The sequence below is a fragment of the Bos mutus genome, chromosome 24 (assembly GCF_027580195.1).
Source record: "Bos mutus isolate GX-2022 chromosome 24, NWIPB_WYAK_1.1, whole genome shotgun sequence".
Taxonomy (NCBI): Eukaryota; Metazoa; Chordata; class Mammalia; order Artiodactyla; family Bovidae; genus Bos; species Bos mutus.
The window spans coordinates 49,114,818-49,142,318 of NC_091640.1; the positions used below are offsets into that span (position 1 = coordinate 49,114,818).

Consider the following 27,501-nt stretch of genomic DNA (forward strand, 5'->3'; position numbering starts at 1 on the left):
ATGCTTCATGGAAGGGCACCCAAATGTCAGTTTCTCTGAGTCTTTCCCTGTTTTTTGGTTCATTTATTCAGAAGAGTATCCACTTATGGCAGAAAGGGAGTGGAGTGAGTAAAACCCCACTAGTGTCAGCATTCTAGAAGCCAAGTCAAGACGCCTTACTCTTTTACATGTAGCCTCTTCTCCCAACCCTGTTCTCCCTACACCACTGCCTCCACCGTGTCCGAGAACTTATACAGGGAGGACCCGCTGGTCCAGCCTCTGAGAGAGAACAGATTTCAGTATTAAACTGGGAAAGGGGTGGTCCCATGATGCACGTCACAAGAGTAGAGACCTTCCAGTCAATCCCCTTGCTTGTCTGCCTTTGGAGACACCTGGCACTTCCAATTCCTAAACCTCTCCAGAGTTCTGTGGCAAGAACTGGCTTGTTTCTGGAATTCTCCAACCCTGAAGGCATTTAGCTCCCAGCTTTCAGTGGTCAGTTTAGCTCAGCATCACTCAGTTTTCCAACTTGCAAATTGTGATTAACACTGTCTCCCCCTCTTTCTCTTTAACCTAATAAATTCATAACTTGTTCAAAATTCCTTTACTTTTCTGGGGGTTTCAGGAGACAGCAAAGATGATCATGTATATTTAATCCACTATGCTTGAGATCAAGTCCTACAAAATAAATAATTTTAAAAAATAAATACAGGGGAGGGGAGGAAGGCTCAAGAGGGAGGGGACATATGTACACATATAGCTGATTCACTTTGTTGTACAGCAGAAACTGACACAATATGGTAGAGCGATTAGATGCCAATAAAAAATAATAAATGAAAAAAAAATTTTAAACATATATATATATTGAACTACTCTGTGCCAACAAAACGTACTCAAGCAAGCCTTTTACCTGGACTTGACAAGTCTCTTTTCTAATCTGCACAGAGCTGTGCTAACTGGTTCTCAGGCCCCTCAAGCCCACAGTCCCTGCTCTACCCAGCTCTCCCTGCCAAGGCTGCCTCTTTTTTGCTTCTATCTTCAGTCTCTCAATATCCAATATCTTCCCTCATTTGAAAAATTCATTTTAAACTTTGTAAGAAACTATAATTGCCTTCCACTGGCAGCAGTACTGTGGAGTGGTTACTCCAAAGAGCCCTCCTGTACAAAAATAATGAGTTCTTGGCTAAAATAAACTCTTCAGTGCACTAATGGGCTTCCAGAAAGTAAAGGAAATCTCCCAAGGACCCCAGCACCATAACCAAAAAGAATAACCACAAGCGAACACTCTGTGGCTTGAATCTGAAGTAAAACACTGAGCAAGAAGCAAACTCTTAAGGACAGGGTGTCCCTGAGGATGAAGCCAGCTACTGGGAGACCTAAGCCTTCAGCCTGGCCACTGGGACACTGAACTTGGCAGCCCCATTAAGCCAAGAACTGCTAAGGGAGACTACAGTGGTCGATGCTGCGGTCTCTGGGTCCCTTTAGAAGCAAATGCAAATCCCTCTCTTACTTGGGGCCTTAGATTAAGATCAAACAAATAGAAGTTCAAAGTCAGCATTATCAAAGACTTAAGGAAACAAGCCACTGTAAATGCTTAACGAAACCAGCAACAGATTTAGGTCCCCAAGGACTTAAAATATTGGCTTTATGCATACAAAATGTAAAATATCAGTTACTGTGTCAGCAAGAACAGGACATAATACCAACACTGAGGAAAGAAAAACTTGCACTGAAAGCAAAGGGAGAATGCAGACAATTGTGTAGTACTTCACAGTTTTGCCTAGGGCTGGTTTTGTCCCTTTATTCCTGAAAGCATGGAATCGTGGAAAGAGCTATCTTTGCATAATGATACAAATTCCCTCCAGCAAACAATCTACTACCACTTCATACAGAGCCCACAGGAAAATGTTCAAATATGAAATCTTCACATATTTCAATTATAGACTGAAAGCATACTGAGAGTCACTTTACCCTCATAAAGACAGCCTCACTGAATATGGCAGCAATACCCATCTGATCATGGCAATATTGCAGTGAATTGGGATAAACAAAAAAATGCAGTATGCTACAATAACCCAACAATCCTAAAACGCCTCAGATGATTTGTTCAGTTGTTTGCAGACAGTCCTCTACGTTTGTCAATTTAACCTTCAAAGAATCCTTACCATTGTATATTTATCTATTCTTAAACAGTCTTTCACACAACTAAGTCAAATATTCATACACTGGCTAATCAATGAATATTTTCAGCTACCGTACAGTGAGGTTCCATTTTTTTCCATTCAATAGTATCTGTGCAATCATTTAATTGTATCATACCTTTATAAACTGTAAAAAGACACTGACAGAAAATATCAATGTCACTAAGACTTACAGTAGTGATAAGGAGTCTCAAACGAACCTAAAGCTAAGATGAAAATAAAATTACATATGCCAAAAACAGCAAGTCTTTAACCTTAAGAAGATGTCCACTGGACTTAAGCTGGTGGACAAACAGCAGCTCAGCTGCAAATGAAAAGAACAAAAGAGCATTATAATCTCCTGAACTGCTAAGCAAATAAAGGAAGAGGACAGTCTGTCAACACACAGAACCATCAACTACCCACCCTCACGGACGGCTCCTTCAGTGAGACAACCATCGTGATAAAGTGGCCATGACTGAGGAGTGTCATCTGCCCTGACTCGACATGAAGCCAGATGGGATGTACAACAAAACCATGGTTCTCAAGCATGGATGCGAGTGGGGAGTACAGGTCCAGCACAGGTGACCGAGAGTGTACACTGTATCTCTCAAGCACATCAGTCTTCTCAATGGTAAGTCATGAATAAATGCTTTTATATTAAAATAAAAATGATATTATATTAAACAAAGCACAACATTTCCCTAATTGTTCTCACATAACGCAAAACAAAGTTTTGGGTTTGCAAGTAATGGCTGGACTATGCTCTCAGGCTCAGTGGGGATGAACATTCACTCCATTATTGTTGACAGAACTTCCTGGAAAGGAATGCAATTCACTAACAGAACTACATTTGGCACAGTTGGGACCACAAAGACAAAGCCTAACATTAACAAAACTAACACATGCAAGGCACAATCCCCATTAAAAGCTCTAATCATTTAAACACCAGTATATATTTAACAAATATAGAAGGCTGATTATCAAAGTAGTAAATTAAATATATTAATGTATAAAGCCCTATGTGGGCAAGAAAGCCCAATGAAGGCAGACATGTTTTGAAAAAATGAACCCAAGAAACTCAGAAGCAAAAGTGCCTTTGCCTTGATAAAGAGAGAAGCAAACATGAAAGGTAGATGCAAAACTACATTCCTTCTATTTGCAGGGCAGCAAAGGAGACAGACAGAGAGAACAGAATTATAGACACAGGTGTGGGGGAGAAGGAGAGGGAAGGATGTAAGAGAGAGTTAACATGGAAACATACACATTACCGTATGTAAAACAGATAGCCGACGGGAATTTGCTGTGTGACTCAGGGAACTCAAACCAGGGCTCTGTAATAACCCAGAAGGGTGGGACAGCGAGGAAGGTGGGAGGCAGGTTCAAGAGGGAGGGGACACAGGTCTGCCTATGGCTGATTCCTGTTGATGTTTGGTAGAAACCCACACAATACTGTGGAGCTATTATCTTTCAATTAAATATAGAGTTTTAAAAACTACATTCCTTGTATTTCATTTGTTAATAATCTCATTATTTTCCAGATTGTAAGTTTTAATGCTAAGAAATGAAACACCAGCAGTTGATCCTGAAAATTATAGGCCCTCCTAACTTCTGGGGAAAAAGAAATTCTCACCAGTATCAGGAGAAAATGATAAACTCTTCCTATAACTTCAGAAAAAGACAATACACTTTGGCATCATAAAACTATCCTTTAAAATGTTATTTCTCAAAGAACAAAAGATTACTGTAGTCAAGAAGAATGAAAAATCTTATTTCCAATCTATTATTTTCTGTCTTCATATCAAATGTGGTTTTTTTGTAGCATTTATTATAACTTAGAATTATTTGTTACTTCTTTAAAAAAAAATAAAGCTTGAGCTTCCACCTTTTTTGTTTATATTTTACTGTGCTCTTAATGAGGTCCTGTCACATTCTTGCCATTGAATATTTGTATGTAGGTTGATGTGAAAGAACAAATGATGAATAAAAGCAAAATAAAATAAAATTGTTATTTCTGATCAAGGAGTCCCAAATATATCCAGACTTAGAGACTGTTATGTCCCACGAAAGTAACTTTTAACATTTATAAAGTCTGTAATTCTGATTGGTTGTCTCCCTTAATAGGACTAGCCTACTGTACATGCACACATGCTCAGTCACTCAGTCATGTCTGACCCCTTGCCACCCTCCTCCACGGACTGCAGCCCGCTAGGTTCCTCTGTCCATGAGAGTCTCCAGGCAAGAATACTGGAGCGGTTGCCATTTCCTCCTCCTGGGGATCTTCCTGACCCAGGGAACAAAACCTGCGTCTCCTGCCTTGGCAAGAGGATTCTTTACCACTATGCCACCTGGGAAGCCCAGTAATGGCATTTAAATTAACATTTGCTTCCTAAAAAAAGAAATATCTGTGATATATACAGAAGTCAAAATAAATAAAAGTCTCAATCCTACCAGCTCCCTTATTTAAAAAAAAAAAAAAAAAAAAAGAAAAAAATCTATGAGTCTCAGCTAGCTTAAATTAATATAGGCAAAGAAATAGGAATGGTATCAGGTCATTTAAAAATGAAAATTATGAGGAAAAGTAGAATTTTCAAAATTGTATTTTTATTTTTCAAATTCTATCCTTATGTTACACATGCTACCCCCAGAACGTCATCTAAGGCAAGACTTACTGTAACTGCCAGGAGATTTTTCTTCATAAGTAAAATGAAGTTGTAATTCTTCCTCTGACATCTCACAAATGAACACTTTCAGCAAACAGCAAATAATAAACAAAGCATTGTGTGTCTGCCAGATGAAGATGTGGCTAGAAAGAACAAATCACACAAAAATCAGTGTTTAATCACGAGCACAATCCATTTATTTCTAGTCCATGATTTCTCATTTTGCTTGTAATATTAGAATAATGTCCATATCTTTCTTCATGGCCCATGATTTATGACACTGGGCCAATGACATGTACTACAGTTTACCTCATACTTTATTCTGTATTTTACACAGTGAGTCAATTTAGAAAAACTTTTTCCTTTAGGCATGACTGCTCTTTGTTCTTAACATTATAGTTGTCCCATATACAAGCAATTCAAACAAAACTAAACTAAAAACAGAAAAAATAAAAAATACAATAACAAAGAAAATGTATGCAAATACACAACCAAATTTTAAATGGGGCATCACCAGTTGTACAGTATTTGTATACCTGCTATTTGTATTAATAATCATGGACTCAGAACAATTTTAATTGAATTCAACATAAATTGTTTGGAAACAGGGAAATGAGCAATCTTTTAAGATACTATCATCCAAAAATAGTTTCAAAAAATTCTTGAGTGCATAAAAGGTGAACCTTCCACTATATAAATATAAAACCATAATGTCTAATCTGAAACTTCATTCATCTAATATGTAAGAAATAAAGGACACAAATGTAGAATGAAATAATACTCACACTAAGTCATTAAACTAATTCAGCAGTGAAAATAGGAAAAAATTAACTTTTTAATAATAGTTACACAATTAATCTTCTTAAAGAACATATTTATAAAGACTGTCTAAAATGCTAACTAAAATCAGATTCAAGAATTTATAATCTCACCCTAATGACTTGGACAGTTAATTAAAACCTCTTTTACTTTTTCCCTGAATAATGAGAATAATTCCTTTATAGCTTTCAAAAGACCATAACCTATTTCTACCAATAAGTGAATAATTGTCATACTGTTAAATATAAATTAAATTTAGAGAGAGCAGCCAGCTTACTTTTGACATTCTGCTGAAAGTTTTAGTTCTTTGGTTCTAGAAAGGAAGACCTTAATTAGTGCACCAAGGTTTCCTGTTCGAGGATTATTTTCAACTGCAAGAGAAGAAAAGGTTTTAAAAAGTTAAAGTTAAGGACTGAAATCAAAGTGGACATATCATAACATTTCTAAAACCAAATATCAAATTGAAGTTGCTCAGGGACCAAGCTTATTGTCAATTTCAAATCTAATTGGGGGAATTAGCAATGAGAGAAATTGCTGCTTGGTCTTAATTCTAAACAGCAAAAAATTATTTACAAGTGATAATGATAGAAACTATAGGAGAAGTTATCTCATCTCAGAACTCAAAACTGTAAAGAAACGATGTACATGGGAATAAGTACACCATTAGAGCACACCTGTTTAGTATTCAATAACTGTCCAATTAGCCCAGGTCTATCTACTGGGTATGTGTTCTTGTCGCACACAGCTTGAGAGCAGACCCAAATAAATGCATAATCTTCTCATTATGATAAATGTGTAGCACCTTGCTAATCCAAGTGTGGTTCATGGACTAGCTGCAACAGCATTTACCTGGGAGCTTGTTGGAAGTGCAGAATCCCATGGCCACCCTACACTACTCAAGTTGACAGTGCTTCTCAAAGTTCAACATGCATTTAAATCACACAGCATTCTCATTAAAGTTTATATTCTGATTCCACATGTGTGGAGCGATTCTGCATCTGTGACAGTCTCCCAGGTGATGCCCACTGCTGCTGGGTGGAGAACTCCACTAATGAGTACCAAGGGGCAACTAAGTTAGGGAGGTTTTGTCCAGCTTTCATAATCCAGAATAGGCATGTGATTAGATATCATTAGAGTTTCACTCTGAATCAAAAATTTCCTACTTTTAAGCTCTGGGTTTAGCTTAAAAGTCCCGGAAGATTCCACATGCCTCAGAGCAATTCAGCCTGCACACTGCAGCTCCTGAGACGGCGTGCGGCAGGAAGGCAGAAAAGCATGTGGAACTAGACTACAGAAAGTGTTCAAAGCTCAACTCCACCACTTGACTATCTGTGTGACACCTGTCAACTTCTTTAACCTCTCTGTACCTCAGTTTCTTCACCTGTAAAATTCAGATAATGATAACACTTAATAGAAAACTAATTTGACTCTAGAGCTTGAATCTGTTAACTAAAATGACTGTGTGAAAAAGGAATTCTCTGTGTCCACAGGAGTTCAAGCAAAGTCTAGGTAATACTCAGATAATGATAATAACCTCACTAAAATACCTATTCCCACTGGGAATACCCAATGGATGCCCAAGGTCCAGTAACCAATATACCGAAAACATAGAGAACAGAGACATGTTAACATCTATGAAGATGCAATCAACAAAATCTCACTGTGGAAAATTCTACTATCCACTTCCTTCAATAAGAAAAAATTGAGGGGGGGGAGGGAAAGACAAATTCAGGAGGAATTAGCTATGAAAAAGAATTGTAAAGACATATTAACTAATAAAAATGTGTGTACTTTATTTGGCTCCTGATTCAAACAAACCAAGACAAATAAAAATCTGAACAGTTACTGGATGTTTTATGATACTAAAAATTTGTTTTTAGTAGATAATGGTATTTTTTCCTTTAAAAACTCATTACTATGAGATACATACCACAATACCTATGGATGAAAAATATAATGCTTAAGGTTTGTGCCAAATTAATTATGTGAGGATATGTTTTTGGATTCATATACACTTTTTTAATTTGTGCACTTTTCTACACATGTTTATATGTCAATAAATAAGTGAGAGATACAGATGATGCCTTCAAAGTGTGGTGCTGGAGAAGACTCATGAAAGTCCTCTGGACAGCAAGATCAAACCAGTCAATCTTAAGGGAGATCAACCCTGAATATTCATTGGAAGGACTGATGCTGAAGCTCCAGTATTTCAGTTATCTGATATGAACAGATGACTCACTGGAAAAGTCCCTGATGCTGGGAAAGATCAAGGGCATAAGGGGAAGAGGGCGTCAGAGGATGAGATGGTTGGATGGCATCACTGATGCAATGAACACAAACTTGGGCAAACTCCAGGAGATGGTGAGGGACAGGGAGGCCTGGCATGCTGCAGTCCACAGGTTGCAGAGTCGGACATGACTAGGCAACTGAACAACGGATGAAACAAGACTGGCCATGAGTTGAAAATGACTGGAACTGGGAGATGAACATATGGGAGGTCATTTTATTATTCTCTGTCTGCCTTTGTATGGGTGTGAATTTTTTTCAAAATAAGGAATTAAAACACCCATGAAGAAATACACAAAAATCAATGCTCAGGAAAAATGCTGAATGAGGACAGTCCTTTTCCACCCCAAAAAACAGGAAATCCTTTAACAAAATACAAATTCTATAGAACTGAACAAAAGTTTTATTTGTTGGATCATTAGCAGGCCTAACTGCTAAAAGTACTTTTGTCTACTCCAACCAGAACACTCAACACTAATCGTCTCACCTGATACCTTGCTATACAGATTCAAAGGTAACAAGTCCCAAAAAACAACTGGTAAGAAGTAAACAAGGTGAACACAGAGCAATCTTCACCTCCTTACATAAAACAACTGCCTTGGCTCTGACAGTACTATCCTAACAGGTAAGAACTAGGGGGAGACAAACAGGAATCCACTTAAAATTCACTATGAGGTAAAGAAATTTGTCTTGGACCCAGAGAGCCTCATGTGTAGATCCAGGGGATAAATAATAAAGATGAATACAAAAAGCCCAACAAAAATAATGGCCCCAAACATCCCCAAATTGATAAAAAACATTAATCTATGTATCTAAGTAAAACCCCAAATAGAATAAAGAATAAATTTCAAAATTTTGTCAAAGTTAAGGCAAAATCTTGACAGCAATTAACAACAACAAAAAAGACTTATTTACAAGAGAACAACAATACAATTAAACAGCAGACTTTCCATCTGAAAAGAGGCCAAAAGGCAATGGAATAACCTAGTCATAGGGATGAGAGAAAATAAATGCCAACCAGGAACTCTGTATCTAGAAAAACTGTCCTTCAAAACGAATGCAACAGAGAACAAGGGACATGACTTTACAGTGGAGAAAATGGACAAACACAACACTGGCCACATAGTCAAGGTCAACATCATCAGTGCAACTCATGCGTGCACCCCTGATATGATGTGTTGAGATCAGCACATCACCTCTGTGATGCCTACAAACCTGTAAGTCCCGTCTAGCCACGAGAATAACATCAAACAAATAGAGGGACATTCTGGAAATACTCTACCAGAATTTCTCAAAACTCTTAAAAGTCATTAAAAACGAGGAAAGTCTGAGACCAGAGGAGGTTAAGCAGACTTGATGACTAAATGCAATGCAGCATCTTGAAAAAGAAAAAGGACATGTGGGAAAACTAGTGAAATCTGAATAAAAGGTCAAGATTAGATAATAGTAATGTACCAATGTTAACTCTTTAGTTGGGACAAATATACCATATAAATGTAAGTTGTTGACAATAGAGGAAACTGATGAGGGTTATATGGGAACTCTCTACATGGTTTTGCAACTTTTCTATAAATCTAAAGCCATTCTAAAATTTAACTTTCATTTTAGAAATCTCAGTAGATGGGTTTAACAGAAAAAAAGATTAGTAAACTAAGGACAGATTAATAGAAAATATCCTATGGAAGGTCAGAGAGAAAAAAAAAGTAAAATACAAAAAACAAAAAAAAAAAAGAGCCTAACAAATATATGGGACATAGTGAAAATGTTAACAGAAGTATAACAGAGACCCTTGAAGGAGAGAAAAGACAGAACAAGACAGAAATAATGTATTAATATAAACCAACAATGGTTGAGAATTTTCCAAAATTGATGGAAGACATGAAACCACAGATCTAACAAGCAGGGAGGAGGGAGGAAAGAGGAAGGAAAAAGGTACAAAGGGAAGAAGGAAGGAAGGAAAGATACTCCTGAGCACATTCTAAGATGCTGAAAACCAAAGGATTAAAAAAGAAAAATGCAAAAGTATCCAGAAGGAAAACCTTTTTTTTTTTTTTCCAAAAGAACAACACTAACACTGACAGCTTTAATCTCAACAAAATGAGAACAACCAGAAAAATAACAGAATGGTGTCCTTAAAGTATGGAAAGAATTTCCGCCAACCTAGAATTCTACACCCAGCACACCTATCTTCCAAAAGTAAAGGAAAAATGAAAACATTTTCAGACCAAAAAATAAAAGAGAATTGTCATATACCCACAAAACCCTCAAATAAATCTATACGGATTTATATCTATTGACATAAAAAGAAGCTCCTGAGTACTGCTAAGTGAAAATAACATATAAATAATATCACTTACATAAAACTGTGCATATAAATCAATACACACAGAATACTCTACTCTGCTAAGATTTTGATCTTATCACAAAAGATAGCAGTGATTTTTTTTTTGCTATTCTCCAAAGTGGTTTTAAATACAGAATGACATACTTAAACATATAATATCAAGTGAAAAACACAGATTGAAATAGTGTATTTAATATGTATGCAAATGTTTATCCAAAGAAGAAATAACAGAAGGCAAAATATTAACAACAGCTTTAAAAAGGTTGTGGAATATGAACAAATACTGCCTTTTTTACATTTTAGTATGCTTTCCACATTGTATTAATAAGTATTATTCCCAATTTAAAAATGCTATTTTTGTAAAAACCCCAAGGTCACTTAAAAACTATATCATAATAACTGCATTGATATCATTGTTACACAAAATTAATTTTCAGCAAACTGTCACACAGGTTTTTGAAAGTCAGCTCTATTTAATACAAAATTCTCAAAATCTATGGTTATAACTGAAGAAAAAATTCAAGGCAACTATTATAATAACACCTCTATCATTACCAACATAATTTGTTTTTAAAAGCAAAAATATTTCATCAAAGACTGTTTTTGGCAGAGTAAGTTAAATGGGAGTTAGCTTACATGGAGCATATCCATAAGCTTGATTTAAAAACAAGCTTGTCATCACTCATTAAGCTCTTGTACACCACTTGTTTCACAGATATATTATCTCTAATTTTCAAAGCAACAATGAAATGTAACTATAATTATCCACATTTTTTAAGGCATACATGTCTTTCCAATTGTTACCAATTTGAAAGTAAAGTATTTGAGAAGTGAGGTCCAAAGAAGGTAACATTTATTGACAGAAATAATGAATAATGACAAATGCTAGGCACTGTACTGGATATTTCATGTTATCTGACTTTTCCTCATGAAAATTCTGCAATTTAGATTAAGAAATTAAAGCTCAGCTAATAATTAAGTAGCAGAGCTATAATTAAGACCATAAAATAATTCCAGAGCTCAGGCACTTTACCATTAACACAAGGTTGTTATTACTAACTTGAGGAGCTTCCGAATATATTTTCCTATTAATGAGTAATAATTATTCTAGTTAACATAACCAACAACAGCATCTTTTGCAACTGGCAAAGGATGAGTGATCCTATATTCTCTAGGACCTATACGTGCAACTACAAAACAAACAATATTTGGGGTTTCTCAGTATTTCAAAATTTGCAAAAAGAACAAGCTCTATGTCTTAGCAGAGTCCATTACCATGACTGCAAATTACACAACCATGTGTCTCACTGCTGGTAACTGAATGGTACCCTCCAGTGGCATCAATGAGCACCAAGAATAATTAGTACTATTATAATTATCATCATCAAAAACATACCACTTCATTAATTCAATTCATACTGCAGTAACAAAATTTGTTAACAGAAATTTTAAAATAACTGCCTCACATTACACACACACATATACACACACACACACACACTCGTTTTTCCTCCTTACCTAAAGATCTGCAGACTGAAATGGTTGCCTCCTCTAGGAGCTTCAACTCAGTACTGGAGAAAGAGAAGAAAGGTAATTAATAACTATAACACTAATCATGTTCCTAACTATAACACTAATCATAATCCACCTGCAATGCAGGAGACCCCAGTTCAATTCCTGGATCGGGAAGATCCCCTGGAGAAGGGAAAGGCTACCCACTCCAGTACTCTGGCCTGGAGAATTTCATGGATTGTATAGTCCATGGGGTCACAAAGTGTTGGACATGACTGAGCGACTTTTACTTTCAATCATGTTCATACTAACCAGTTAAAGGAATATATAAAAATAAACATAAGAAAAACTCAGAAGGAAAATACAGTGTACATTGGTAAATAATAACATCAGCAAAATAAAGCTTCTATTCTCAATGTAATTAAAAAATTTACTATAATTCTCAACATGAAACGCCTAAAAAAAAGCAATTGGGGTGCACTGCCTTTTAGGTACATAAGCAGAGAGGAGGGGTGGGACTGGAGGGACTTACAGAAAAATTCAAGAAAGGTATTTCCAAACGCAGAGCACAAGGCGGGAAACTCATGTGCCCAGCTTCAAGGGAAGTACTTATCATAGGATTAAACTTCTTTAGATAAATGCCATTATTTTTTATAATATTTTCAAACAGTTCAAAACAATGAAAAAGAAACAAAGCAAGAGACAAAACACATATATAAACTCCAATAATTTATAAATATATAGAAAAACGGAGGCAGATGCAAACTGACACAGAGACAGGAGGCATAGACAGAGACAGACATAAACCTCTTAGATTTAAAAAGTAGGGAAGCTTCATGACAGTGGATTCAGCAGTGGTTTCTTACATATGACACCAAAAACATACGCATCAAAAGAAAACAAATGGACCACACCAAAATTAAAAACTTTTGCATATCAAGGGATACTATCATCAGAGTGAAAAGTCAAACCAACCAAATGAGAGAAAATATTTGCAAATCATATAGCTGATAAGGCATTAATATCCAAAATATATTTTTAAAAAACTCTGACTCAACAACAACAAAAAAGCAATTCAAATATCTGCAAAGGATTCAGATTTTGCAACTTTATGTTTCCAAAGACATAAAAATAGCCAACAGGTATAAGAAAAGAGATGTTCAATATCACTAGTCATTTAGAGAAATGCGGATCAAAACCACAATTATTACTACTTCACATCCATTTTTTTTTAAAGAGAAGGAAAAGAAAATGAAAAAAAGTGTTGGAGGGTATGTAGAGAAGCTGGGAGCCTTGTGTACTGCTGACGGTTATGCAAAATGGAGCAAGTACTGTGAAAAACAGTATGCCAATTTTTCAAAAAATCAAAAACAGAACTACCATATGATCCAGCAGTGTATACCCAAAAGGATTAAAGGCGCAGAGTCGGAGAGATACTGTACACTGATACACAGCAGCACTACTCACGACAGCCAAAAGGTAGAAGCAACAAAACGTCCACCAAAGGATGAACGCTGGCACAAACTTCAGCCTTACAAAGGAAAATCCTGACACACGCTACAACATGGATGTACACTGAAGACATTACGGTACGTGAAATAAGCCAGTCACAAAAAGACAAATATTGTATGACTCCACATATGTAAGGTTCCTAGAGTAGGCAGCCCATAGAGACGAAGTAGAAAGGTGGTTGCTGCTGGCATGTTTGGGAACAGTGAGGTGGGGAGCAGGGAGATGGCAAGCTAGTATGTGGTGAGTATGGAGTTTCAGTTGGGGAAGATGAAAAAGTTCCCAAGATGGATAGTGGAGATAATTAAACAGCAATGTGAATGTACATATATCACAGAAGTGAACACTTAGAAATGGTTAAAATGATACATTTTACATTATATGTATTCTGCCACAATTAAAACAAAGTGCATTCCAATTCAACGGCTTACTAGCTGTGTAAACTTGGGATGATTTAACTTTTAGCTTTCTCATACATAAAACAGAAATTATTAAAAAAAAAAAAAGTACCTGCTTCAAAAGGTGTTGTTATTATTAAATTATGTAATATAGCACTTAGAACAGTGCCTGGCATAAAGTAAAACCTCAATGATAGCTACTACTGATGCCAAAATGCAGTACTTTTTTCCCTGTTAATAAATAAAAATAATGCTTTCCGCTTGTGTAACATAAAAACTGAAGTTTTTCAAAGCCCTTTCAAATTTATTAGCATATGAAAACCTTTTCTAATGAGCAGGACAGTTAAAAACCCTATTTTAATAGATAAGCAAACAGAGGCTTCCAAGGAGTTTAAGTAACATTCCAGGAATCAGTAGTCTAGGAAGAACAAGAACCAGCCTTTAACAGCGTGGTAACTGGTTTGAAAATGTTGTTCTTTTCTGCCAATACACATGGCACACGGCAAATCCTCCACATGGGCAACTCTTTCAGGGCGAGCTGAAAAATCCCTACCTCCCAGGGTGCTCTGTTGTTGCTGCTGAAGCATATTTTGAAAAGAACAATCCATAAGTACGGACGCCTTTGACAAGAAAATTTTAGAGAAACTATGAAAGAAAATGGATTACTTTAACGGTTTCTGTAACTATGCTGTCCAATATGGTAACCACTAGTTACACGTAGTAACTGACCACTTGAAATGTGACCAGTCCAAACCGAGATGCACTGGAATACAAAATACATACCAGATTTCAAAGATTGTTAAAAAAACAGAAAATACTTCATTATTAGTCCTTATGTTAATGAAATTGTAACTCTTGGGATATGTTGAGCCAAATAAAATATACTTTCAAAATGAATTCCACCTGTTTCATTTTACATTTTTAATGTGGCTACTAGAAAACTTCACATACATGCCAGTCTAACCTTTTATATCTATTAAAGCTACTCCAGAACTTGTCTCCCAGCAACTGAAGTCAGCATCATGCATAAGAAGTGTTGTTCAGTTCAGTTCAGTCACTCAGTCGTGTCTGACTCTTTGTGACCCCATGAATCACAGCATGCCAGGCCTCCCTGTCCATCACCAACTCCTGGAGTTCACCCAGACTCACGTCCATTGAGTCAGTGATGCCATCCAGCCATCTCATCCTCTGTCGTCCCCTTCTCCTCCTGCCCCCAATCCCTCCCAGCATCAGAGTCTTTTCCAATGAGTCAACTCTTCGCATGAGGTGGCCAGAGTACTGGAGTTTCAGCTTTAGCATCATTCCTTCCAAAGAACACCCAGGGCTGATCTCCTTCACAATGGACTGGTTGGATCTCCTTGCAGTCCAAGGGACTCTCAAGAGTCTTCTCCAACACCACAGTTCAAAAGCATCAATTCTTCAGTGCTCAGCCTTCTTCACAGTCCAACTCTCACATCCATACATGACCAGAGGAAAAACCATAGCCTTGACTAGACGGACCTTTGTTGGCAAAGTAATGTCTCTGCTTTTGAATATGCTATCTAGGTTGGTCATAACGTTCCTTCCAAAGAGTAAGAGTCTTTTAATTTCATGGCTGCAGTCACCATCTGCAGTGATTTTGGAGCCCCCAAAAAATAAAGTCTGACACTGTTTCCACTGTTTCCCCATCATACACACAAAGCTAGAACTAACTACTTCAGTGAATATGCTATTACCTTAGGAATCTCAAGAAAAGAAAATGAAGTCGCTCAGTAGTGTCTGACTCTTTGCGACCCCGTGGACTGTAACCCACCAGGCTCCTCCATCCGTGGGGTTCTCCAGGCAAGAATACTGGAGTGGGTTGCCATTTCCTTCTCCAGGGGATCTTCCCAACCCAGGGATCAAACCTGGGTCTCCTGCATTGCAGGTAGACACTTTACCCTCTGAGCCACCAGGGAAGCTCCAAATTATATTCATATTCAAAGATAAATATTTTTTCAAAGTAAATCTTTAAAGTTTCTTCTAAGATTGAAAAACTCTTAGCCAAAATTACCTAGAAATGATTGTACAGTCCAACTGTTCATATGTCCCTGGTCTTTATCCCTGCATTAGGTATTTCTGGAGTATCTGCCCACCACACATTATCTGTCTGCTGTCGTCCCTTCCCTTTCTTCTACAGTCCCACCAACTTACTCCTCAGGGGTGAGCAGAGGCAGATAGGCTTGTTCAGCCTGACCCCACTTCCCAGCCACAGCTGACTGGATCAGAGTCTAAGCTATGCCAGAGTCTTAGGGAATTTGGAATTGAGATGGAAAGACGGGTTATCCACATGGCTGGAAATGGGCTGCCAAGCTGAGGGTTACAGGAAGCCATCCTCTATCCATGGAGTGGCAGAGATAAACAAAAAGGACACTCAGGATTCTAATTCTTAGGACCAGCTCTTCCTAAAGCCTAGCTGTGTTTCTGGGATTCTACGAGACAGTCCTGTCTCTTCATCACATAAGCCCCTTCCTTTTACTGACATATGCTAAATCAAATTGATTTCTGCTAATAAGCAAAAGACTTCTAATTAACACATCACTGTGGTCAGATTTAATAATACACATTAGTAGTTGGCAACAAGTAGGAACTATGAATTACTCAGTTTATGGGTTACTTGGGCAAAAAATAAAAATAAAGAGGTATAAAATGCATAAGATTGTAAAGAGTTTTATGAGGTTAATAACTAGACCACATGTATAAAATCTGTTTCACTGGTATGTCTACTTTCTTCAGTCAGTAACACTCTCTTAAAACCAGCTGGAACCAAGAGCTTCAATTATACACATGTGGCTATAACCTTCAAAAGCTTCAGAATTTACTTGTTCAACAAACACTGCCTGGGTGCCCAGGACATGCCGGGCTCTGTGAAATATGCTGTCTCTGCCTCCAGGCTACACACTGGAGTGAAGAACCAGACTCTGGTGCAGGGAAAGTACAGAGATCAAACCCAGCCCTATGCATGAGCTTCCGGGAGGTGCACCCAACCCACCCTATGAGCAGTTAAGAAAGGCATCCCGGAAGAAGTAACTGTCCCGAAGGAGGAAGAGAAGGCAGCTGGGCAGACAAAAAGGGAAGACTTTCAAGACACAAGGAATGTGTATGCAAAGGCATGGCAGTCACAGACAGCCTGGCAGATTTAGGGAAGCAGAGGTTAGTCAACACTGGAGAACAGTAAACTAACTACAAGTCTGGAGAAATATACCAGATGGCTGGAGTACAGAGTTCAGTTTCTCAACTTACACTCAACAGAAAGGTACTGAGTGTTCACAAAACAAAAACCAAAACAAGGTTCTGGTTTCTTTTGAATACAGTATTAGCCTGAAAAAAGAATTAATTCCAACATGTATCAGTGAGGATGGTTTGGACACCATTTCCTTCAGGGAACCACCTCTGATTACCTAAGCCCTGGCAAGAAGCCTGGTTTCTATCCCAAAAGTACTCAATCATGAAACTGAGCACCCTGTAGCAAGACAAACCAGTTATCTATGTCCCCCACTAGACAGGGGGCTCCTGGCTCATCAACACAGTCCCAGCCTAGTACAAAAGAGGCACTTAATAAAAATGCACCAAATCAATGAAAGCCTTTTGTCAGGCACTTAAGAGGACAAAATTAATTCCTTTCCCATCCCTCAGGAAACACTTCACATTCTCTAGATTTCAAGGCAATGTCCACCCCCAAGTTTAATTTTTTATTAAAATATTTTTAAAGACACCTTTGTTATTGTTGTTCAGACACTAATTCAGGTCCAATCTTTGCGACTCCACGGATTGCAGCATGCCAGGCTGCCCTGTCCTTCACTATCTCCCAGATTTGCTCAAACTCATGTACACTGAGTTGGTGATGCCATTCTATCATCTCATCCTGTTGTCTTTTCTCCTCCTGCCTTCAGTCTTTCCCACCATCATGGTCTTTTCTGATGAGGTGGCTGTTTCTACCAGGTGGCCAAAGTATTGGAGCTTCAGCTTCAGCATCAGTCCTTCCAATGACTATTCAGGGTTGATTTCCTTTAGGATTGACTGGTTTGGTCAATCTACCTTGCAGTGGTAGAGACCCTCAAGAGTCTTCTCCAGCACAATTCAAAACCAGATTTGTTTCCAAATGTAAAATAATATATCTGGTCACTCAGGGAACTATCCCACCTTTGTTGGAAAGCTCTGTTTGGTGGTGAGCCGGCCAGCATTGCCATTCTGCGATTAGGCTCCTAGGGCCTGGGTCCCCTACAGATGGCCACGATCCAACACAGCTTATACCCAGCCACCACATCTCCTCAAAAAGCACCACCACAGGTCACAGCGTCTTGAATGTCCAGACTATAAGCCGTGAGAAGAGGGAAAGTGTCTTCTTCACCCATGCCTTCCCCCACCACGCCTGATACAGTGGCTCAGCCAGAAGAAAAACACATGACAGTTACCTATGAAATTAAGGATTTACAGAGCTCTGTTTGTTGCATTTTCTGGACTCTGAAGTGTTATTTCTACAAAGGAAATCAGCCAGGGACGCCCTTGCCAAAAGCAACACACTGACTGTTATAATAGAATTCCTTTCCTCCTATCCTCCAATTTTCTAAACTTCTTGGAACATTTTAAGAATAATCTTCTTTCCCATTTGCTTGATTTAGAGCTAAAAAGGGGTGGTAAGCAACTGGGGTGGTTGGTAACTGCTGCCGCATGTTACAGGCATCTATGCACAGTACTGTTGAATTAAACAAATGAGCTCAGATGTTCTGGCAGCAGGCAACTAACAAATCATCATTTGCAGTAAATAAAAGTAAAACTCAACTGAAAAATATGCCTGTTTCCAAGACAATTACAATTAGAAACTGAATACTGTTTCTGAAAGCAACAATGCTTCTGGGGCACCAGAAGCATACAACAGGGGGGCAAAGAAGCAGCAGTTGAATATTCACACCAATACAGATTAAATAAATTAACATCGCAGACGTCTTCAAACTTCCTGTATACATTAACTCCACAACCAGGTCCATCTGAAACGTCATTAATGGGAGATTAGGAATAAATACTGAAAACTAGTCACCTCAAGCAAACATTTGCTAAGGGAACTAAACTCTAGATAAACAATCTTATTGATCTAAGGATCAGGTGTGGCTCTGTCCAAAGCAATCCCTGTATGTGAGAGCAAACCAGGCTCCTCCTCCTCAGAGCGCTATCACTCCAGCAGCAACAAAACCAGATGGATGCACAGAACAGGAATCTCAGTTTTACAGGTGACATCCCCGTGGACAACAGGACCGATGGAGCTGAAGAGCCATGCTCGAGAATCTGTCATGCACATGGGAGTGTCTGAAACTGGTCTAGGGCTTTGTCCAGTTTTAAGAATCTCCACTGGCTTTCCTGAAGATAATTCAGTGAGGGAATGGTTATCAAGATTTTCAAAACTTCAGGAAAGTTCTTTAAACATTACCACAGCCATTTCTGGGCTATATCCTAAGTCTATCCCCTTCTCTGCTCTGATTTCATGAAGAGACTATCCCTCGGGAGAGAACTGTCATCAACACCAACCTCTCATTCTCTACCCACTCCAGTGAGAGTTTCCACAACAAAAGGCCCCACTGAGTATCAGTAACACGGCTGGACGACTTCTAAGTTATGTCTCAAATAATCAATGTCATCTCCGCCACCTCTGCTGAGTGTACCAACATTCACCATGAGAAAGCCATGAGAAAGTAAGTGGGGAGAGTAGGTAGCAGCGAAGCCCTGCAAGGTAAAAAAAAAAAAAAAAAAAAAGCAAAAGAGAGAAGAACTTTAATACCACCTTAAGGAGTTTGGATTTTATCCTACATAAACTAGGAAACCAATAAACAGACACTCAAAAATATACACTAACAGAACTCTTAATAGCACCAGCAAGGTGCTTCAGGTATACGATGGTTAAATGTCTTCAATCATCCTCAGATTTTTAGCAAAAGACAAAAGATAATGTGACCAGCAACAACAACAATAATAGTGCCCCCAGAGGTGCCTACAACAAAGCCTAACCGTGTGCTCACCCAGCAACCACTCTAACTGACCAGTGTTGCCCACTGTTGGGCCAGTAAGCTTGGATAAACCACTAACTGGTACTAGAGCAGAACTCAGTCAAGTACATTATCTTTAAAAATTCTAGTTGAATTCCACTAAAATAATACACCAAATTGGAACACTAGGAAGAAATAGCAACGGAAATAATATGGATGACTCTACAGCCACTAGATTTACAGGCTGGTCACTTTCAATTCTTGTACCCCAAGTGTGCTACCTCTCAATTTAACCATTACCATCAATTAACAAACTCATTCTGGCATAAGATTTCCAACCATTCCCATTACTGAAGACAACGTATGCCCCCATATATGAAAAATTCCAAAGCCACATATTTCAATTCCAGCTTCCTCATTCCAATTGGTAGGACTAGCCAAGATACTCAGTTTCCTCACGTGTAAATGAAGGTAAGAATGCGACTATCTGATAGGATAGCTCTGAGGGCTACATTATAATGTACTCGGAAAGTACAGGTTTTTGTGTGAACGTAAGTTTTTATTTTTTTGAGATAAATGCTTAAGAGTGCAATTCACACTACACAGAAAGTACTCAGCACTCAGCTCCACATACGCAACAACAAATGGAAACAAATCCATGAATGTTAAACTGTCAACTTTGCATTTATTTATTCCTTAATGCATCTTATAAGTAATCTACCAATCTTCACCTTTCTCCTCTCTACAGGGCAGAGGGGAAGTAGACAGCATAATGTAGTAATTTTTGAAGTAGTTCTACATTTTGAAATAGCATCAAAACAGCTATGTCAAACAATGGCAGATGATCTGCTTTGATTTTATTTCCAGTAATATGTTATTACAGTAGAATCACAACCTCAGTGGATTACAAAGGAAATCAATATTCCTTATTCACCTAGCAAAACTTCTCAGTATTAAATGATGTTTAATAAGTGGCAGAAAAGAAACTTAAATCAAGGCAATTTTTCTTTTTTAAAAAGGAAATTGATTTTTATTTGTTACTGCAAAAACGAACTATGCTAAAACCACCATGAGGTAACGCTAAACACCTATCAGAGCTGTTAAAATAATAAACAAGAGTGATAGCATCAAATGCAGGCAAGGATTTAGAGAAACCGGATAGTACATACATTACTCAGAGAATGTAAAATGATACAGCCACTCTGGACAACAGTTTTGGCAGTCTTGTATAAAACTAAATGTTTACCACATAACCTGGTAATTGTACTCTTAAGTATTTATCTCAAAGAAATAAAAACTTACGTTCACACAAAAACCTGGACAAAAACCTGGACACAAATGTTCATGAAGATTTATTCATAAAAACCAAAAACTGGAAACAATCCAGATGTCCTTCAATAGGTCACTGTTTAAACAAACTATAGTATATACACAGCAGAATACTACTCAGCAAAAAAAAAAAAAAAAAAAAAGGAGTAAACTATGATATACACAACAACTTGAAGAGAACTCAAGGATACATGCTGAGTGAAGAGCCAATCTCAAAATGTTACATAGTGTATGATTCTAAATAACCTTCCTGAAATAAAAAAAATCATAGAGACAGAAAACTGATTAGTGGCTGCCAGGGTTTAGAGATGGGGAAGGTAGAAACAACGGATGAACCTATTTTCTAGGGCAGGAGTAGAGGTAGAGAATGGCCATGCAGACAAAGGGCTGGGGAAAGGGAGAGTGGGATGAATTGGGAGTTGGGGCCGACATACGTATACTACCACGTGTAAAACAGCTAGTGGGAACCTGCTATAAGGCAAAGGAGCTCAGCTCGGCATTCTGCGGTGACCTACAGGGGTGGGATGGGGGTCCCATCAAGAGGGGTGGGATGAGGGTGTTTAGAGGGAGGTCCAAGAGGGAGGGGATATATGTATACATACATAAGTGAATACAATGATTCACTTCATTGTACAGCACAACATTGCAAGCATTATATTCCAATAAAACAAAAATGGGTGTGGCTATGAAGGGAAAGCACAGGGGAGCCCTGCCAGGATGAAATAGTGATGCATCTAGTTGTGGTGGTGTTTAACGTGAAACAACTGTCCAGAGCTCCCCATGGCTTCCCGCGTGGCTCGGTAGTAAAGAATCTGCCTGCCAAGCAGGAGACACAGGTTCCATCCCTGGGTTGGGAAGATCCCCTGGAGAAGGAAATGGCAACCCACTCCAGTATTCCTGTCTGGGAAATTTCATGAACAGAGGAGCCTGGCAGGCTACAGTCCATGGAGTTACAAAAGAGTCGGACACCACTTAGTGATTAAACAACTACTACATGCAGACGCAAATGAGTCCACTAATTGCCGAACTCTCAATAATCTTTGAGGCTTATACCAATGTCAATTTCCTGGTTTGGGTCCTGAACTAGAGTTACAAAAGATGATATACCACTGGGGGAAACAGGGAAGGATGCAAGAAATCTCTCTTTTTTTTTTTTTTTTTTTTGCAACTTCTTATGAAGCTATAATTATTTCAAAATAACAAGTTAAAAATCATAAAAATAAAGGTATAAAAACTTAAAACAGAAGAATTATATAAATATATACATTTTAAAATACATATATATAAAACACAGTCTTGCTTAAACAAGACTATGCTGTATGAATGACTTTGTAACTGGCTTTAACCACTTAACATGCTGTGGGTTTTTCTGTGTCTATAGACACTCGTCATCGCGGCCTGTATACTGTTCCAGTGTGCAGGTGCACCATTTTCATTTGCTTGTTCATTCATCACATCTCCTTACTGGCACTTAGATTGCTAGCAATTTTCAATTATCATAAACATTGCTACCAACTGTCTTTACACATATATCTCTCTACATACATTTCTTAAACTTGTCCAATCATCTCCTTAATATAAATTCTAGAAATGGAATTGCTAGATCAATGACATTTCTGTTCTGGTGAATACTGCAAATTGCATTCCAGAAAGATCTAACCAATTACCATTCCCACCAAAATGCATAACTGTCACTTAACCCACAAATATTCCTAAATCTGAAAAATTACAAACCCAGATCTTTTCCACCAAATCCAATGATTTTTATATTCAGATAAGCACATGTTGACAGTAAGCAAGCATAAGAACCTTCATGACAAATTCAGATTCCCCCCGCCCCCTTTAAAATGGCCTATGGAGAGGAACTCATAAAGGATGCAACATCTAACTGGCGAATTATCATGCCACTATAATTTTTTTTTAATTTCTATCCAACACCACGTAAAATCATTCACTGTACCAGGCAATCAACTTTTGTATTAGCTTACGTGGAGGTGGGGCATATCAAGAACCACTGTACAGAGTTTACAACTTCTCTGGATTTAAACTCTGAATTACAATCCTCTGACATGGCAAACAACTCTGGCCTTAATATGAAGAATGGTATAGTGAAGAGGATACCGAAATGCTCGATTGTGATAGAACATGAAGAAACTTAGCAAATACAAAGTAAAAAGTAGTTGATACAGCAAACTCAGCTCTGAGACAACCAACCTAGAGGGGTGGGATGGGGGGTGGGGTGGGAGGGAGGCTCAAGAGAGAAGGGACATATGTATACTTATGGCTGATTCACGCTATTCTATGGCAGAAATACAACACTGTAAAGCAATTATCCTCCTCCAATTAAAAATGTTTTAAAACTGTGGATATTTTTCCATTATAAAAAGAGATGATCAATTGTATTACCCCCTTATGCAGAAAATGTGTCCAGATGTCATCAGCCACAGTTCACAAGGTGACAGAAGAAAATAAAAACAACCCTGGCCTTATGGTTAGATCTGCTCTCCACCACAACCTCAGGGAGACACTGCCATTAGTTTGTATATGAAAATAAAAAGACCAGAGCTCAGCGTTACAGCATACATTCCTTCATTCATCAACAGAGTACCAGTGTCAGATGACAAGCAATTTTCCAAAAGTGACAAATGAAACAAGAAGGAACATTCATTGGTAGGGGAACAAAGTTAATTTCATATGAAGCCTGTAGTTCAAGAATTCAAGTGTCCACAACCAAAATGAATATATAAAATGGGTCATCTAATGAACTTAGTATCTATTCCTGATAATTGTCACACGTACTTCTTGCTTGGAGAATTCCATGGACAGACAAGCCTGGCAGGCTACAGTCCGTGGGGTCACAAAGAGTCGGACACAACTGAGCAACTAATACTTTACTCAAAAATATATATGAGTTATTTACAATATCTCAGTCAGCTGGTGTAACAGGTCAGACAGGCTACACTTGGCCGGTAAAATACTCACCACTGGAATTAACAGAAACTGCACACTTAGGCTGGTAACTAATGACCTATGACCTACATCACAGGGCCAACATACAGCCTCAGAAGGAATTGTTTGTGGTCCTTCAGGCAGTTTCTACTATCCAACATATTTTTTCTATTTTGAGTCTTTTCTATCAACCCATGTGTCTTGTTCTTCATCTGTACACACTTTGAATTTTTAAGAAACACAAGAGTGCCAGTGGAAACTGTCAGGCCGTGGTGTTGGATCTCAGAGATTAAAGAAAGGAAAAAGAGGCGGAATAGTATATAATCTTAGGAAAGAAACTTACCAATTAGTTGTAGAACAACAATGCAACCTAAGAAAAATCTTATCATGTTCTCAAATGCAGAACCAATTTAGATTCCCACATAAAATCAGAAATTTTAAAAAAATTATTCACACTACAGAGGAAAATAATTTATTTTTAAAAACTCAAAATTGCAACTAAGTGCTGTTTATATTTAGCAGAGTCTCAGTAATTTGAACTCAAATAATTTAGAATTTGGGAGTATTCCAATATGAGAAGAGCAGACTTAGGAAAAGAACTGTTTAACTTTCTACAAAAAAAGATATGTTCAGGGCTTCCCTGGTAGTTCCAGCGGTTAAGACTCTGTGCTTCCAAGCCAGGGAGCCTGAGTTCAATCCCTGGTCAGGGAACCAAGATCTCATGTGCCTCTCAGCGTGGTCAAAAAAAAAAGTATATTCAAAGACTTCAGCATATACTTGGAAAGTTGAAAAGTTCTAGAGGGTGATCTAGATGGTGATCATTTGCACACAGTGTAAATGCATTTAATGCCAGTGAAATGTACACCTAAAAATGGTTAAAATGGTGTATTTTGTTAGTTATATTTTACAACAAAAAGAAAAAAGATTCTTTGAGCCCAACATCTAGAAATCTTAACCAGCTACTCTCAAGACTCAGAAACTGGGCTTACATTCTACTTCAATCATTAACCTTCATTTATGTTTCTATAGAAATGACTCTTAATAAATCTGATTGTTTGTACCATATAGGCCTAATTTTGGAAGCTCACTTGAAAAATTGCATCCTGAAATGAGACATGACCCTTTAACTGAACAATGATCCTATTCTCAGGACTTGGAATGGTTCACTGAGATAAGGTTCACTTGGAATGGTTCACTCAGCTTCTATATTGTAAAACTCAATGGGGGCTCCCCTGGTGGCTCAGTGATAACAGAATCCACCTGCCAATACAGAAGACGCAGGCTGGATCCCGGATCCACGATCATCCCAAAAGCCACGGAGCATCCAAGCCCGTGTACCACAACTACTGAGCCTGTGCCCTTGAGCCCGGGAATGGCAACCACTTAGCCCACTTGCCGCAACTACTGAAGCCCGCGTGCCCTAGAGCCCGCGCTCCACAACAAGAGAAGCCACCCCAGTGAGAAGCCTTCGCACCGCCAACTAGAGAGTAGCCTCTGCTCCCCACAACCAGAGAAAGCCCGCACACAGCAAGGAAGATCCAGTGCAGCCAAAAATAAAATAAAAATTATTTAAAAAAAAAAATAGAACTTAATCAGGCAGTCTCAAAGTTGGGAATTAGGGGAGCAGAATGTGCCACCCCAAAATACGTCTCTTTGATATAAAGATCATTTTGAGTTGGTTATACTGAGAAACTGCAGAAACAAGAGAAGCTCTGAAAACGAGGTGAGTAAGTGAGTGAAGTCGCTCAGTCATGTCCGACTCTTTGCGACCCCATGAACTGTAGCCTACCAGGCTCCTCCATCCATGGGATTTTCCAGGCTAGAATACTGGAGTGGGTTACCATTTCCTTCTCAAGGAGATCTTCCCGACCCAGGGATTGAACCCAGGTCTCCCGCATTGTAGGCAGACGCTTTATCGTTTGAGCCACCAGGGAAGTCAGAAAACGAGGTAAGAGTTACCTTTTTGTAAGGTGAAATTACACTTATAAAGACAATCTTCATTTATGTAAAGGTGTCTCCTATTACCAGGAAGAGAAAAATGACTAAATTTCCAGAAACGCTTACCAATGGAGAAGGCATTTAAATTCAGATTTACCTTTTGGTAATCTGTGCTTTTGGGGTTCCCTGGTGGCTCCAATGGTAAAGAATCCACCTACGATATGGAGACTTGGGTTCAATGCCTGGATTGGGAAGATCCCCGGCTTGGGAAGATCCTGTGGAGAAGGGAACAGCTACCCATTCCAGTATTCTAGCCTAGAGAATTCCATGGACAGAGAAGCCTGAGCTTTTCCCGGTAACTTCCTGTAACTGGCCTTCCTCCCTGACTCCCTCAACCAAAAGAAACCTTTCTTTTGTCTTTAGCTAAAGATGAAGCAACAGTTAGAACTGGACATGGAACAGACTGGTTCCAAATAGGAAAAGGAGTACGTCAAGGCTGTATATTGTCACCCTGCTTATTTAACTTAGATGCAGAGTACATCATGAGGAACATTGGGCTGGAAGAAGCACAAGCTGGAATCAAGATTGCGGGAGAAATATCAATCACTTCAGATATGCAGATGACACCACCCTTATGGCAGAAAGTGAAGAGGAACTCAAAAGCCTCTTGATGAAAGTGAAAGTGGAGAGTGAAAAAGTTGGCTTAAAGCTCAACATTCAGAAAACAAAGATCATGGCATCTGGCCCCATCACTTCATGGGAAATAGATGGGGAAACAGTGTCAGACTTTATTTTTTTGGGGGTGGGGAGGGGGCTCCAAAATCACTGCAGATGGTGACTGCAGCCATGAAATTAAAAAATGCTTACTCCTAAGTTATGGAGAAAAGTTATGACCAACCTAGACAGCATGTTGAAAAGCAGAGATATTACTTTGCCGACAAAGGTCTGTCTAGTCAAGGCTATGGTTTTTCCAGTGGTCATGTATGGATGTGAGAGTTGGACTGTGAAGAAAGCTGAGCGCCAAAGAATTGATGCTTTTGAACTGTGGTGTTGGAGAAGACTCTTGAGAGTCCCTTGGACTGCAAGGAGATCCAACCAGTCCATTCTGAAGGAGATCAGCCCTGGGATTTCTTTGGAAGGAATGATGCTAAGGCTGAAACTCCAGTACTTTGGCCACCTCATGCGAAGAGCTGACTCACTGGAAAAGACTCTGATGCTGGGAGAGACTGGGGGCAGGAGGAAAAGGGGACGACAGAGGATGAGATGGCTGGATGGCATCACTGACTCGATGGACGTGTATGTGAGTGAACTCTGGGAGTTGGTGATGGACAGGGAGGCTTGGTGTGCTGCGATTCATGGGATCCCAAAGAGTCGGACATGACTGAGCAACTGAACTGAACTGAACTGAAAGATGATACTTAAGCAGGTGGCTTTGGCCATCTTGGGGAGGTACTAAGTTTCCTTGGGTATCTTCCAGGTACATGTGACATATACATGTTAATAAACTTGTTTGTTTAAAAAAAAGACTTCAGCATATTAACTGTTGATATGCAAATATATCTGCTGATTAGCTTGCAATATGTATAAAGTGAAAGTGTT

General features: G+C 38.6%; 1 protein-coding gene across 3 annotated transcripts in view; it reads right to left on the reverse strand.

Moving 5' to 3' along the window:
* DYM (dymeclin) overlaps nucleotides 1-27,501 on the reverse strand; it is a 395,381-nt gene that overhangs the window by 327,134 nt on the left and 40,746 nt on the right. For all 3 annotated transcript variants that reach the window (XM_005886705.2, XM_070361533.1, XM_070361534.1), the window contains 3 exons: nucleotides 11,790-11,842; nucleotides 5,919-6,012; nucleotides 4,832-4,965 (listed from right to left, as the gene is read on the reverse strand). In XM_005886705.2, coding sequence (XP_005886767.1) covers nucleotides 4,832-4,965; nucleotides 5,919-6,012; nucleotides 11,790-11,842 — 281 coding nt within the window. The remainder of the gene's footprint in view (nucleotides 1-4,831; nucleotides 4,966-5,918; nucleotides 6,013-11,789; nucleotides 11,843-27,501) is intronic.